The sequence below is a fragment of the Eubalaena glacialis genome, chromosome 3 (genome assembly GCF_028564815.1).
Source record: "Eubalaena glacialis isolate mEubGla1 chromosome 3, mEubGla1.1.hap2.+ XY, whole genome shotgun sequence".
NCBI classification, from domain to species: Eukaryota; Metazoa; Chordata; class Mammalia; order Artiodactyla; family Balaenidae; genus Eubalaena; species Eubalaena glacialis.
Genome location: NC_083718.1, coordinates 152,092,704 through 152,108,834, shown reverse-complemented (window position 1 = coordinate 152,108,834; position 16,131 = coordinate 152,092,704). Strand labels below are relative to the sequence as shown.

At 41.2% G+C, this 16,131-nt stretch overlaps 1 protein-coding gene and 1 non-coding gene across 4 annotated transcripts in view; both read right to left on the bottom strand.

The window, feature by feature from the left end:
* EPS15 (epidermal growth factor receptor pathway substrate 15) overlaps positions 1–305 on the bottom strand; it is a 158,161-nt gene extending 157,856 nt beyond the window's left edge. For all 3 annotated transcript variants that reach the window (XM_061184235.1, XM_061184237.1, XM_061184238.1), the window contains exon 1: positions 118–305. In XM_061184235.1, the coding sequence (XP_061040218.1) occupies positions 118–150 (33 nt within the window). In that variant the 5' untranslated portion in view covers positions 151–305. The remainder of the gene's footprint in view (positions 1–117) is intronic.
* Positions 306–15,987: 15,682 nt separating this feature from the next.
* Positions 15,988–16,096, bottom strand: LOC133089229 (U6 spliceosomal RNA). The gene has a single exon (XR_009700610.1). It is a non-coding gene; the product is annotated as a U6 spliceosomal RNA (small nuclear RNA).
* Between the last annotated feature and the right edge of the window lie 35 nt (positions 16,097–16,131).

Sequence of the window (16,131 nt, the reverse complement as noted above, 5' to 3'; positions counted from 1 at the left end):
TCGGCCGCCCCGCCAGGGGCGGAGAGAAACTGCCCAGGTCGGTGAACCATAGGACGGTGGGGGAGGGGGCCGGGGACACCGGCCGTCCGAGCCAGGCGGACTGGCGGGTGGCGTTACCTGTGTCAGAGAGAGCTGGGCCGCCGCAGCCATGGTGTTTCCATCATGCACGGGAGGGGAAGGAAGGACGGGCTGACGGGGGCTCGGGGCGGGGAAGAGGCGGAGGGACCAGCCGGAGGCGAGGCCCGGGCGGGCAGGCGGGCGTCTCCCCTAACTTCGACAACTTCCCTCCTCTCACCCGCCCCGCCTGGCCCCGCCCCGCCCCGCCTCGCCTGGCCCCGCCCATCCCCGCCCCGCCCGGGCCCGCCCGGCCCCGCCTGGCCCCGCCCTCTGGGCGCAGGCCGCGGCGGCGCCCAAATCCTGGCGCCGGAGATTTTGCCGCCGGACTGGAGCCTGCCGCTGGGGCCGCCTGAGAAAACCCGGAGCGGAGATGAAATTAAGTCGCACGAGCTGTGGAGGCAGACAACTCCAGATTGTCCCGAGAACTTTAAGCAAGTCACCTACCCACTCTAAGCTTCTGCTTCGGAAGAATGGGGGAAATTATACCCAAAGTCCAAGTTGTTTGTGAGGACTAAATGAGATAATGATAGGAAATAATAGCGGTACTTTACATATGCCAGAATCTGTGCTGGACGCTTTATTTTTAAATTGTATAAGTGAAGGAACTGAGACATAAATAAGTTGTTCAAATTAGGAAACTGAAACACAAATATGTGTCATACGAAAGGTCATAAAGCTGATTAGATAGCTGGTGGATTAGAATCCAGGTCAGACTCCAATACTTTTCATTTTAACCATCGGCTATTAGGGGGTGATATCGAAAGAGAAGACTCTTAAATGAAAATCTGGGTGGGAAGGGGAAAGAATACTCTCCTAGCCCACTTGCTGCCTACCATACTCAGACTGTTCAATAAAAGAACTCAGGGGCCTGCAGCACTCCAACTCCTCCCTTAGTCCACCTGGCAAACCCCTCCTACTTTCTCAAGACACAACTCAAGTATCACCTCCTTTGCAAAACATCTCCTGACCTCCCAAGTCGGAGTTACACACTCTTCTTTTTAACATTTCTTCTCTACCTTATGAAGTCATCATCACTCTAATGACTTTACATCTGTCTACCCACTAGACTGAGAGCTCCTCAATGGCAAGGACTGTTTCTGATATATTTCTATATCCTCAGACACTAGAATGTGTTATGTACTCAGTACAAGGCCTTAGTTCCTGCCAAGTTAAACATTACACAGCCTACACTTTCTCATGCTGCCTTCTTCAGTTGAAATAACCAATCAGTTACTTGAAATCCTCATCCTTCAAGGCTTGGCTTATATGCCACCTACTTCAAGAAACCTTCTAGGAAATTCCACCCCACCTCTTAGTTGCTCTGATATGATCCTTACACTCTGCCTTGTTTTTAAGAGTTAGTTGAGGGCTTTTCTATACCCCCACTAGATTGTAAAATCCATGAGAATAGAGGGCTGACTCACAACTACATCCCTCTCACAATCTGGCCTAGCACAGAGTAGGCCTCAATAAATGTCTTTGCCCGGAATGGGTCTTCCTTTCTCAGTCATGTTGGCTTCCCACAACAACAAACCATAACTCTATCAGGCCCACACCCCTGTTAGCATTCTTGTAGTAGTCCCCGTTTGACACACAAGGAGGGCCAACTGAACAAGGCCAAGGATGGAGTTAGCCCCATGTAAGGTTTTAGACCTTTACCACCACAGGCAAACCATCCCAGAAATGCCCTCAGAAATTCCTGACTGTACTCAGACCCCATTTTTACAAGGTCCAGCCAACGAAGAGCCAGCCATGCAGGTCTGGTGAGCAACAACTTACTCAAGAGAGTCTCCTTTGGCCTCTTTTTGCTGTTATTCTTTTTAACCTAAGGGAGAAGGGGAAATAATGTTTTAAATTACTCCTTTTCCACCTGGTACATTTATCAGCTATAACCACCACTGATGTTTCTACTTTAATTTTCTAATTTATATTATCACTTTTGAACTTAACAACTATGAAAGGTAGTAATCATCATACCCACTTTACTGATGAGGTAACTGAAGGTCATAGACATGAAGTGATTTTCCCAAGGTTATACAGCCAATAACCAAAGCAGTATACCATAGTGGAATAAACAGGGCTTGGACATCAGAAACATCCAGGTTCCAATCCTGTCTCAACTATTTACTACTTGTACAACCTTAGGGTTATTGTGAGGATGAATGAGATAACATATATGGAAATACCTAAAGATGTAGATACACGGATTTAGTTAAGAAATCTTAAAGTCATGGAATAAATTGCTACTGGGAGTACAAATTCGCTTGCTATTCAAGGAGACTCCTCCAAACCATATTAGAGCAGGTTTGGGCCTTGGTTAAAATAATAATAGTGATAATCAGACCCCTAAGCAAGGGAAGACTACTTGTATGGGAATTGCCCCAGGCTCCCTTCCAGACCACCAATAATTTGTATTGGCTTCCTTCTTTGCTCATTGGTTCTGGTTTAAATTAAAAACTTGACATAATGGGGGGATGGGAGTGATGGTCCAAACTCCGGAAAAGGCCTAGAACTTCCGGGACTGGATGTTTTTTTAGACGACACACCAATGAGAGTTTGCAAATTCATGTCCCAGATCTCATCAAAGCACTAGGTCATATCCCAGATCTATTTTAGGAGGGTAAAATGTAGCTAATGGAAGATATGTTATGATCTAATTCATTGTAAAAAGAATGATCTTCATGTAGCAGACAGAAAGGACTTATCTGTTTTTTGTAGGGCAACTTAATGTCTCTGGGTCTGTAAGCTTCATATTCTTCATGTGTACATTGGAGATAATAATACCTACCTTGTAGGGATGGTGTAAGGACTAGAAATCATGCATAAATGTCTTATCGAAGAGCCTGGCCTGAAATGGGTGTTCAGTAAGTGGCAGCTATTAATATAAGGATACCATTCTTTCTTTTTTTTTTTTTTTTTTGATGTGGACCATTTTTAAAGTCTTTATTGAATTTGTTACAGTATTGCTTCTGTTTTTTTTATGTTTTGGTTTCTTGGCCACGAGCCATGTGGAATCTTAGCTCCTCCACCAGGGATTGAACCCGCACCCTCTGTGGTGAAGTCTTAACCACTGGACCACCAGGGAAGTCCCTATAAGGATACCATTCTTCAACATCACCATTTAACTCTCTACCTGTCAAACAACCCTCCAATTACTAAGTCAGTTTTGCGGATACATTAACTATTAGAAAGGAATGCTTTGAACAGCTGACACATATATCCCTGTCATTGTTTCCCTAGGTAAAGTTGTGTGCGATGACTTACTTCATACTGATAGCCAACAACTGCTGCCTCAATGTACATTATTTCATTTAATCCTCACTATAGGTGTTATTTAATTTTATTTTACAGAAGAGGAATTTGTCCAAATTCATAGTGACAAGGCTAGGAATTATACATAGGTGTTCTGACTCAAATGTGCTTTTTACTAGGGCGTGTTGCTGGTGTCCTGCAGACATTGATCACTCCCGAGAAGACTTCATAATATGGAGCTTTTGACCATGGAAAGCTGAAGATGAGGCTATGGATTTATAGTAACCCTAAACCCAAGATCTTCTTGAAGAAGAGAACTTAGATCATGAGCAGCTTTGTCATCAGCCTATCTTTCCATCTTTCTATCCTACTCTAACTCCACACCCCCTCCCCAATCCATCCTTAAGAGAAACCACAGCTACTTTTATTTCTTTATTTTCCAACTTCGGGAGGTGACTGTCGTATCAGCTCTTCATGAACACTGCATGTCTGTGATGTCAGCTTTTAGAAATGCAGGATGATTGATGGAAACTTTGGGGGAAAAAAAACCTGTGAGGAGCCCTCTGAGTATACAAAGAACCAGTTTATTGGCATGAGACTTTGAGAAAGCCCTTCTATATAAATAGTGCTAAGCTACAAAAAAAGGAAAAAAAGTATACTACAATTGTAATGGTAATCTGGAGCTCATGCTTCCAAGCTGCTGGTTTCATAAATATAGCCCATTATTGTTCATGTTTGCCCAGGGCAGAAAAAATATGTGAGGCTGCACAATAACAACAATTGTGCTACACAAATAACTGTCCCTGTGCCAGGGACTGGAAAGAACAAGCAGTAAGAGATTTTTAAATGCCACACACACCCAGGGTGTGATAGCACAGTTCAAAATTGTCGTCATTGCTAATTTTTCAGGGCAAGGGGGTGTCCTGGGAAGAGCCTGAATTTAGAACTGGGAAGACCCAGCTTAGTCCAACTTCCTAATTTTGTGGCCTTGGACAAGTCAAAGAACTATACCAAGCCATGGTTTCCTCTCCTTTAAATTGAAGGTAATAATAACACCTACCTGATAGTGCTATTATGATGATTAAACGAGGTTTCATGTGAAAGCAGTTAGCCTGATACCTGGCACACAGCAGACACTACATAAGCGTTAGCTCCTTTTGCTTCCTACTGGAGAATATTTAGGATTTAAGAAGCCAGAAACAACATAGAAATCATTTTTAAAGATCTTCAGTGAGACCAATAAAGGAACCTGAATATTGAAAAAAAAAAAAAGGCCTACCTTAAAGTTTTTTTGAATAAAATTTATTCATTTATTAGTAATGTTTATTGAGTTCTGTAGAGTAAGGGAGATTATTACATTTATGTCCCCAAAGTTCCACTGGCTTGTAGCAAGCAAGCAAATACAGTTTTACACTTGTCCTATTTCCTTCCTTTTTCTTCTTTTCTTTTTTTTTTTTTTTCCTTTCCTTATGAAGGGTCCCCGAAGCTATATGAAACAAAAAGATCACCATGGGAAAGAAAATATCTACACTCAAGGCTGCAGGTCCTTTCATCTGCAGATTTCAAAGAATTGTCTCCATCACTAATTACAAGTCCTGCTTTAACATGGGGGAACGCTGAGACACCATCAAATTAAGAAGCTTGCCCTAAATCACAAGGCAAGTCTGCAGATGGGCTACAGACAGAACAAAGCTGTCCTGTTTGCCAGCCTTGGGCTCTAAAGTAGGGCACATGAAGGTCAACAGAGGCTTCAATTAATGAGGAGAAAAGTTTGGGGAATTCTGATTCTGTACCTTTGAATTATTGCAGTGACAAGAGCATGGGCTTTAGAGTAAAATTTGACTTCAAGTCTCAGTTCAGCCCATTACTAAATATGTAACCTCAGTGAAATCATAAATTCTTAGTTCCTTCTCTGTAAAATGGGGATATTAACTCCTGCTTCTAAGTGTTTGGGGTAAGTCAAATGATGCAACTTTTGTGAAAGACCTAGCACAGTGTCCTGCTCTTAGAAGGTTCATGTACATGGAGAAAGCTAAGATACCCCACATGCACACATAATGACAAATAGACAACTCTTTCAGTCAAAGATTTTCTAAGCCACAATCACAGTTGTGTCTCAGTGTAAAACGATGACTGTGTATTGAACATCTCATAACACAAATAGAGGATGCCTTGTTCAGGCCTTCATTGCTCTTCTTCTTTGATTCTGTGCTTTCTTTCATAGCCCACATCCAAACTATCAGCAAGTTTTGCTAGCTCAACCTCCAGTATATATCTGAAATTCCAATTCTATTTTCAAAATATATTCCAGATCTGACCATTTCTCAGTATCTTCACTGCCACCATCACCTTTTTCCTAGACCACTGCTAAAGCTCCTTAACTAATCTCCCCAATTTCATGTTTGCACCTACGTCTGTTATCCTTATAATAGACAGAGTGATCTTTTTAAAATGTTCGTTAGATCTTATCATTTCCCTGTTTAAAACCCTCCAGGGACTTCTCATCAAACCCCTGACCATTGACCTACAACAGAGCCAGGTCTTTCCAGGTGAAGTATGTGTCAACAAAGCAAAGAAGAACAAGTATGTTCTGGGCATGTTGAGATGTTTGGTGGGATGGAGCATGGTGGAGATGGGAGAGGGAGGAGCTAGCAGAGGAAGATGCAGGAGGGAATTTTAGGAAATACCCAGAGGGAATCATGGCTGGGCCAGAAGAGGCTTAGAGAAATGTGTCTGTCTGGAGATTCTCAGAGATGCAAAATCACCACTGGAAGCAAATGGGACGATTATTGTTTTGTGTTGATAGTATTTTCAAATCTAGTGGCCTTGATTTTTTAAAAACACAATCAGGAACCTATTTTATCCTTCCAAAAGGAAGTCAAGTTTATAGGCCAGGAACCCTAACATCAGGACAGTGGTTAAGAGGATGGGCTTTGTAATCAGACAAATTTGAGATTGAATCAAGGTCTCCACTTAATCTATAATACCATGGACAAGTTATGTAAAGTCTTCGAGCCTCAGTTTTATGCAAACTGTATCAGAGTGATTAAGAAAATTAAATAGTTGATGCTTATAAAGCACTTTGCACAGTGTCTGGCACATGGGAATGGGAATAAGTGCCCTACAAATGGGGACTATCACATTATGGTTATGACAATGATGATTAAGGATTTGGTTATCTTTATAACAGACCCGTGTTCATTAGTTTTACTGATAAACACTGTCTCACCCCTAACAGAGATCTGAAGTAAGTCTGTCGAATTTTAAAAATCTGAGGAGACTGTCCCAATTCACAGCAACATTTGGTGCTAAGAGACAAAAAAGGGCACATACTTGCACTGGAGACACTATCCACTCTGTCCCCCAGTCCAGAAAATCAAAATATGTAAATAGAATTGTAGCATCATATTTGCATTTAACTGTATATAAATGTAATTATACACCCTCGGTGCTCAGTGTTCGAGAGGGTTTTTTGTTGTTATTTTCAATATTGTCTCTATATGCAAGTCAAAGATTTCTGCTGATGTTCAACCAAAGAAGAAGTATAAGACTTGTAACTGAATACTACAAAAACATCATTGAAAGAAATTAAAGAAGACCTAAATAAATGGAAACACTTCTCAGGTTCATGGATTAGAAAACTTAATACTCCCTAAACTGATCTACAGATTCAAGGCAAGTCCTATCAGAATCCCACCTAACTTCTTTGCAGAAACTAACAATTCTAAAATTTCTATGGAATTGCAAGGGACTCAATCTTGAAAATGAAGAACAGAGTTGGAAGACTCATAATTCCTGATTTCAAACTTACCATAAAAATACAGTAATCAAGTTAGTGTGGTACTGGCATAAGGGGAGACATATAAATCAATGGAATATAATTGAGACTTCAAAAATAAGCCCGTACATTTATGGTCCATTGATTTTCCACAGGATTGCCAAGACAATTCAAGTTGGGGCAAGAATAGTCTTTTCAACAAATGGTACTGGGACAACTGGATGTCCACACGCAAAAGAATGAAGTTAAGGAATTCCCTGGCGGTCCAGTGGTTAGGATTCCGTGCTTCCACTGCAGGGGGAAGGAGTTTGATCCCTGGAACTAAGATCCCTTATGCTACACAGCACAACCAAAAATAAATAAATAAAACCACAAACAAACAAACAAAAAGAATGAAGTTAGGCTTCCTCCTCATACCATATACAAAAACCAACTCAAAATAGATCATTGATGCAAATGTAAGACTATAAAACTCTAAGAAGAAAAACATAGATGTAAATCTTCATGACTTTGAATTAGGCAATGATTTCTTAGATGTAACACCAAAAGCATAAGCAGCAAAAGGAAAATAGGTAAATTGAATTTCACCAAAATTTAAAATTTTTGTGTTTCAAAGGACACCATCAAGAAAGTGAAAAGACAATCCAAGGAATGGGAGAAAATATTTGCAAATCATATATCTGATAAGTGGGCTATCCAGAATACGTGAAGAACTCTTACAACTCAACCAATTGAAAATGGGTAAAAGATTTGAGTCAATATTTCTCCAAAGAATATATACAAATGGCCGAAAAGTGCACAAAAAGATGCTCAACATCATTACTCATTTGGGAAATACAAATCAAAACCACAATGAAATACTGCTTCACACCCACTAAAATGGCTATAATTTTAAAAATGGACAGTAACAACTGTATATCCACATGCAAAATAGTGATGTCGTTGAGATTGTTGCAATATTCAGTGTTGATAAGGATGTGGAGAAATTGGATCCCTCATACATTGCTGGTGGATGTGTAAAATGGTACAGCCACTTTGGAAAACAATTTGGCAGTTCCTCAAAGAGTAAAACATAGAGTTACCATAGGCCCCAACAATTCTATTCCTAGGTATATAGCTAACATAATTAAAAACGTAGTCACATAAAAACTTGTATATGAATGTTCCTAGTGGCATTATTCATAATAGCCAAAGATGGAAACAACCCAAATGTTCATCACTGATGAATAGATAAATACATGTGGTATAGCCATACAATGGAGTATTATTATTCGGCAATAAAAAAGAATGAACTACTGATACATGCTGCAACATGGATGAACACTGAAGGAAGGGAAAGAAGCCAGACACAAAAAACCACATATTGTATGAATCCATTTCTATGAAATGTCCAAAAAAGGCAAATCCATGGAGACAGAAAGTAGATTAGCAGTTGCCAGGAGCTGGGGGAAGGGGAAAAGAAGAGTGACTGCTAGTGGGTACAGGGTTTCTTTTTGGAGTGATGAAAATGTCCTGTAATTAGATAATGGTGATGGTTGTGCAACTCTGTGAGTACAGTAAAAACCACTTAACTGTACACACACACACATACACACACACACACACGTCACTCTGGGTAAAGGATGGAACAGTGAGGGGCTTCCCTGGTGGTCCAGTGGTAAAGAATCCGCCTTACAGTGCAGTGGACGCTGGTTCGATCCCTGTCAGGGAACTAAGATCCCACATGCATTGGGGCAACTAAGCCCGCGCGCCACAATTACTGAGCTCGTGCTCCTCAATTAGAGCCCACGTGCTGCAAACTACAGAGCCCACGCGACCTGGAGCCTGCGCGCCGCAGCTAGAGAAAAGCCCGGGCACCACAACAAAGAGCCCGCGCGCCTCAACGAAAGATCCCACATGCCTCAACGAAGATATCCTGCATGCTGCAACTAAGACCCGACGAAGCCAAAAATAAATAAATTAATTAAACAAAAAAATGGATGGAGCAGTGGGGTCAAGGATGGAGGCTTTAGAGATCCCGGTAAGAGTTATTGGAGAGGGCTTCCCTGGAGGCGCAGTGGTTGAGAATCTGCCTGCCAATGCAGGGGACACGGGTTCGAGCCTGGTCTGGGAAGATCCCACATGCCGCGGAGCAACTGGGCCCGTGAGCCACAACTACTGAGCCTGCGCGTCTGGAGCCTGTGCTCCGCAACGAGAGGCCATGATAGTGAGAGGCCCGCGCACCGCGATGAAGAGTGACCCCCGCTTGCCGCAACTAGAGAAAGCCCTCGCACAGAAACGAAGACGCAACACAGCCAAAAATAAATTAAAAAAAAAAAAAAAAAAAAAGAGTTATTGGAGAGAGGCAGAGGCAGTGGTGATAGACTTAAGAAGACTGATTGCAGGGATATAGAGAAGGCAGTATACCACAGTGGTTAAAGTTGTGGGTTTTAAAGGAAAACACACCTTAATTCCAACCTCAGCTCTGCCACTTATGAGTTGTGTGATTTAAGGTTAGTTCCTTAACCTATCTGAACCTCAGTTCCCTCATTTATAAAATGGAGGAGATAAAAGTAGATCTACCTTGTAGGGTTATCATGAGGATTTGTTCATTTATTTTAAAAATAGTTATTGAGTCTACTATGTGCTAGGCACTGTTCTAGGTACTGAGGATACAACGGTAAACAAAACAAACAAAACTCTGCCTTCATGCAGCTTATATTTCAATGGGGGAAGAGTGACAATTATATAAACTATATATAAAATTATAAATAAATAAATAATATATATTTATAAATTATAAATATAATTTATAAATCATATATTTTCTCCTTATTTACTTATGATTGTATACATATATACACATACAGATGAATATGTATATATATAATCATAAGCTGATAGGAGAAAAATATATTAGGGAAGGAAGAAAGATAGATGGGAGCTTATATGAGCTTATATGGGAGAGGTTGAGAGTCTAAGGGTGGTCAGAAAAGTCCTCATGGATAAGGAAACATTTGAGAAAAGACTTAAAGTAAGAGACTGACCAAGAGTATGTCTAGGATGGGTGACAATCAAGGTAAAAAGAACAGCAGATGCAAGTGTGGTAGCTAGAAGGGGATATGGAGTCAGGAGAGATTTTGTTTTTTAAGGTAAGAAATAACATAGCACTTTTTTAAGCTGATGGGATGATCCTTTGGAAAGTGAAGTATTAATTATGTAGGTAAGAGAGACGATTGCTGGAGCAGAAGGGAAAGGATTGATTTTTAGAGTACCGAAGAGAGGACTGGGTATGCCGGCATGGATGCAGGTGGGTGAGCTATCTGCTGAGAGGGAAAAGAAAGCGGAAGGTGTCAGAAGTTTGAGGAAAGAAAAGGTATGAAATAATCATTTAGGGAAAGTGGATGGACTTTTAAAATAAAATGATTCCCAGGTAGCACTAACGGCCCACATGAGGTTAGTGGTGATGAATTTTAAGAGTCCAGTTGATATAGTTGTGGGTTTTTCTTCACCCACTTTCCCAAAGGTGGAGAGTAAGTGAAGAGTTAGATTGTCCAGGGTAGGGATTTTGTGAAGCAAAATAACAAAGCAAGACAGGGCAGGAGAGGAGAGGACATATCAAAGGAATGATGATAACATTGGACCTTGGAAGTGAAGTGGATAAAAAGAGAAGTGAGAGGAGATGAAATGGGTAAGGAATGGTGAACAGGTGTTAGGATCACTAGATTGTAGGGCCAAGGGGGGAACGAAAGAACTGTTGGAGTGAGTGAGCTGGAAAGACAGGAGAGGTATAGAAAGATAAGAAAGATTATTGGTAGATTATTAATGAATGGAAACGATCCCTAAAATAATAGTAGTAGGGCTTCCCTGGTGGCACAGTGGTTAAGAATCCGCCTGCCAATGCAGGGGACACGGGTTCGAGCCCTGGTCCAGGAAGATCCCACATGCCACGGAGCAACTAAGCCTGTGCACCACAACTACTGAGCCTGTGCTCTAGATCCTGTGAGCCACAACTACTGAAGCCCACATGCCTAGAGCCCATGCTCTGCAACAAGAGAAGCCACCGCAATAAGAACCCCATGCACCGCAACGAAGAGTAGCCCCCGCTCGCCGCAACTAGAGAAAGCCGTGCACAGCAACAAAGAACCAAAGCAGCCAAAAGTAAATAAATAAAATAAATAAATTAAAAAAAAATAGTAGTAGTAAGACCTCAAAGTGCTCACTATGTAGTGGGGAAGACAAGGCAGAATGAAATGAATGCTAAAGACAGGCACATGCAATGGCTGTAGCCAAAAAGAATCTTCAAGTAAGTGTGAGGGTCAGATAAAGGAATGCAGGCAAAGAAGGTGGCATTTGAGATGAGCCTCAAAATGGAGCAAGTATAAAGCATAGCCTGATATATCATAGCAGTTGTACCATGGCAGCGAGTGTTCAGGAAACAATGGCTGGAGCACGGGGTGGGAGCTAAAATGCCAGGCTAATGCCTGAACATTTTATGTAGGTAATAGTGACATTAGGGGCCTTCTATGTAATTGAGTCTACTTATTAGCATGATATGAAGTCATATTGCTTTCTGTATTTTGATCAGTCTAAAGTCTTTCTTTTCCTTTATGTACTTAGGTCATATTTAGAGTTTTTACATTTCACTAGGATTTTCTGATTGTCCTTTTAAGATCACTTCCCCTCGAATGCACGGATACAGCTGTTTCTTTCCAAACAATGGACTGCCGCATGCCCATTCACTTTCTTTCCAATAGCCTTCAACTCCACCCCCCAATGTTGGTAGGAAAGCCTGACAGTGATCCCTTATGGGTCTGAAGCTCCTGTGAGAAAGGTGTGGGAAATAGGCTGGATATGATCAGAATTATGCTGTCCAGAGCATTAGGACCGGTTGCAGCAGATAAGAGTGGAAGGCAAATTGTCATATTCTCCCAAGGTTGAGGAAGACGGAAGGGACACAGTCTCGCAACTGAGGTGTCACAATTTTTTCAGGAACTCAGTATCAATATCAATGATGGGGTCAGTCTCTTTGCAAGCTATATTTATGATGTCATTTGAAGATATCACAACATCTGTCTTCACAGACTAACCAGATAAATGTTGAAACCATTACCTTCTCTGTCATTGTAGCTTTGGCCAAGTCCTTCCCCTCCTCTGGACCCAAGGTGCTATCTTTAAAAAAGGGGCTGCAGTCATCCTTCTCTAGGGTCCCTTCCAACTCTGACATGCTCTAAATTTTCCGTTATCATTTATTCTTTATTAAACTTATGTGACAGGCATTTTTCCAAGCATAAGACCCTCTCACCACTTCACTCCGCCTGCCAAACTCCTGTTATGAATTATGCTGGGCTTTTCTTCTGTAGAACATTTGCGAAAAGTTGTGCATTACAGACGTAGAGAATGGACTTGACATGGGGAGGGGGAAGGGTAAGCTGGGACGAAGTGAGAGAGTGGCATGGACATATATACACTAAAAAATGTAAAAGAGATAGCTAGTGGGAAGCAGCTGCATAGCACAGGGAGATCAGCTCGGTGCTTTGTGTCCACCTAGAGGTGTGGGATAGGGAGGGTGGGAGGGAGACGCAAGAGGGAGGAGATATGGGGATATATGTATACATACAGCTGATTCACTTTGTTATACAGCAGAAACTAACACACCATTGTAAAGCAATTATACTCCAATAAAGATGTTTAAAAAAAGAAAAGTTGTGCGTTAGAAGGAGGTTTATTTCTTGTAACACATTTGAGAGAAAATCATGTAAATGGCTTTGTTTTGTTCCAGCAGCTGAAACAATAAAACCATCAGAATGACATGCAGCATCATTTTGTACTGCCCTCCAGTGGTAGCCCAAATGTCTTTTCCTGGTTGAAGTTTAAGGAATAAAATGTGTTTTCAGAGGAGCTCACATTATCTAAAGGTAGGAGAGTCTTAGAGGGCCTGAGGAAAGGGTATATCATCAAATCTCTCTTCTTAAAAAGGAGGAACTGAGGCCCATCATTGTTCTCATCACCATGCAAACCTATTCTAGTTTCTCCCATCTTCGAAGAGATATTTTACAACCCTGACTCTGGGTCTACTTCTCTGCTCCCCTTCACAGCCAAATTTCTCAAAAGGGTTATCTACATACTGTTTCTACTTACTCATCTCCAATTTATTTTTAAACTTTTTACTCTAAAATAATTCCTAACTTTCAGAAGAGTTGTAAAAATATTACAAAGAGTTCCCATATACTCTTTATCCAGGGGCACCAAAAGTTAGTATTTTGCCACAGTCTCTTTATCTGTGTGTGTGTATATGTGTACACATGCACACATAAATATATAGATGTATGTGTGTGTGGTGGGGGGGGAGTTCTGAACCATTTGAATTGGAGCCTTTACCCCTAACACCCTAAGTACTTCAGTGTGTATTTTCTAAGAACAAGGACATTCTCTTACATACCTATACACCCCTCTCCCCACCCCCACCCCCAATATGAAGATTACATTCAGGAACTTTATCACTGATATAATTCTTATTTATAGTCAACATTCAAAGTTCACTTATTGGCCTGATAATATCCTATATAGCAGTTTTCCATCCTATACAAGGTCTGATCCAGTGCTTGATCCCTAATCATGCATTGCATTTAACTGTCATGACTCTTTAATTTCTTTTAATCTAAAATAGATTGTTATTCATGATACTGACTTTTTTTTTAAGTACAGGCCATTGTTCTATAGAATTTCCCTCTATTTGGGTTTGTGTCCTATTTCCTTATGATGAGATTTACATTTTTCTTTTTTTGGAGTGGGCAGGAATACCACCTATGGGATGGTGTGTCACATGAGGAGAAATACGGAGTTACCTGGTCCCATTATTGATCGTATTCATTTTGATCAGTTGGTTAAGGTGGTATCTGCTAGGTCTTCACTAGTTAGTATTTTTTTGGCGCAAAATTTTTAAAAAATTTATTTTTGGCTGCATTGGGTCTTTGTTTCTGCCCACGGGCTTTCTCTAGCTGCTATGAGCGGGGGCTTCTCATTGCGGTGGCTTCTCTTGTTGCAGAGCACAGGCTCTAGCCGCGCAGGCTTCAGTAGTTGTGGCACGAGGGCTCAGTAGTTGTGGCGTGCAGGCTCAGTAGTTGTGGCGCACGGGCTTAGTTGCTCCTCCGCATGTGGGATCTTCCTGGACCAGGGCTCGAACCCGTGTCCCCTGCATTGGCAGGCGGATTCTTAACCACTGCACCAAAAAAAAAAAGTTAGTATTTTTTTCCTATGTAAATAATGAGTAATCTGTGGAGAGGTATGCTGAGACTATGTAAATATCCTGTTCCTCGTCAAAACTTTTGCCCAAAGGTTTCCACATTCACTGATAATTCTTGCCTGAATCAATTACTATGATAGTTGCAAAATGGTGATGCTACAGAATTCCCTGGTGGTCCGGTGGTTAGGACTATGTGCTTTCACTGCTGTGGGCTGGGTTCAATCTCTGGTCGCGGAACTAAGGTCCCACAAGCCGTGCAGCCAAAAGAAAAAAGATGGTGATTCTATAACTCCATTAGCCCATCTACATTTTCTTAGTTAGCATTCTATTGTAAGCAAGATCTTTCCCTTCTCTCTTATTTATCTATATATTTGTTTATTATCACCAGTAAAAAAAAAAAAACTCATGGATTCTTATTTTATTTAATAGGTTATAATCCATCATTGTCATTATTCATTTTATTGTTCAACTTGTCCTAGATTTGGCCATAGAGACCCCCTTTAAGCTGGTTTCTGTGTCCTTTTAACACATGCTCATTTTTTTTTAGCATTTCCTTGCTTTCTGGTATAATACCGTGTTCCAGGTTCATCTAGTATTTTCCCTGTCTAGCCTTGGAAATCATCCCTCTCTCCAAAAGAGCACTCCTTTAGGTGGGGAATGCTATTTAGAAGCCGAGATCTGGGCACCAGATATATCCATTGCTACTGGGGAGTAACTGCTTCTAGGCCCTTTAAGTAAACAGAGCCAAGGAGGAAAGGCAGCTTAAGATAGTTCAACTATTTTTAATCATGAATTCAGTACTGGTACCTCTAATTCCAGTTCAACACCACAGGGTTCTTTCTCCAATTCCTGATTTGCATCTCCCGTTTCCCACAGTGAGAACTCTGGCTCTCAACGGCATCAACGTCTTATTTTCATTTGTTCAGTGTTATGATATACACCAAATAGTTTCAGAATTGCTATATCCATTCCACTAAAGAAAACAATCTTTTTTTAAATTAATTAATTATTTATTTATTTTTGGCTGCGTTGGGTCTTCGTTGCTGCACACGGGCTTTCTCTAGCTGCAGCAAGCGGGGGCTACTCTTCGTTGCGGTGCGTGGGTTTCTCACTGCGGTGACTTCTCTTGTTGCGGAGCATGGGCTCTAGGCGCATGGGCTTCAGTAGTTGTAGCACACAGGCTCAGTAGTTGTGGCTCGCGGGCTCTAGAGCGCAGGCTCAGTAGTTGTGCCACATGGGCTTAGTTGCTCCACGGCATGTGGGATCTTCCTGGACCAGGGCTCGAACCTGTGTCCCCTGCATTGGCAGGCGGATTCTTAACCACTGCGCCACCAGGGAAGTCCCCGAAAACAATCTATTAAATAATGTTCAATATTTGTTTGCATTTTTGTTTTGTTTTTAGACTAAGGGAATATAGTCAAAGTACTGTGTTCAAAAGTTATCCTGATCGGTTTTTTATTTTCCTTCAGAATGGTTATATTACTTATTTAAATATAGTTAGGTTTATTTCTGTCTGTTTATATTCAGTTTTAGGATCCCTTTCATTCTTGTTGGTTCAATTTTCTTTTTTGAATATGTAAAAGCTAACGTTGTCCAAAAGTCAGATCCATACACAAAACATATGGAGCACTTCACGAATCTGTGTGTCATCTGTATGTAGGAGTCATGCCAATTTTCTCTGTATTGTTCCAGTTTTACTATACGTGCTGTCAAAGCAAGAACACCTCCAGTTAATTTGTCAACCTGTTGTATGCTGTTT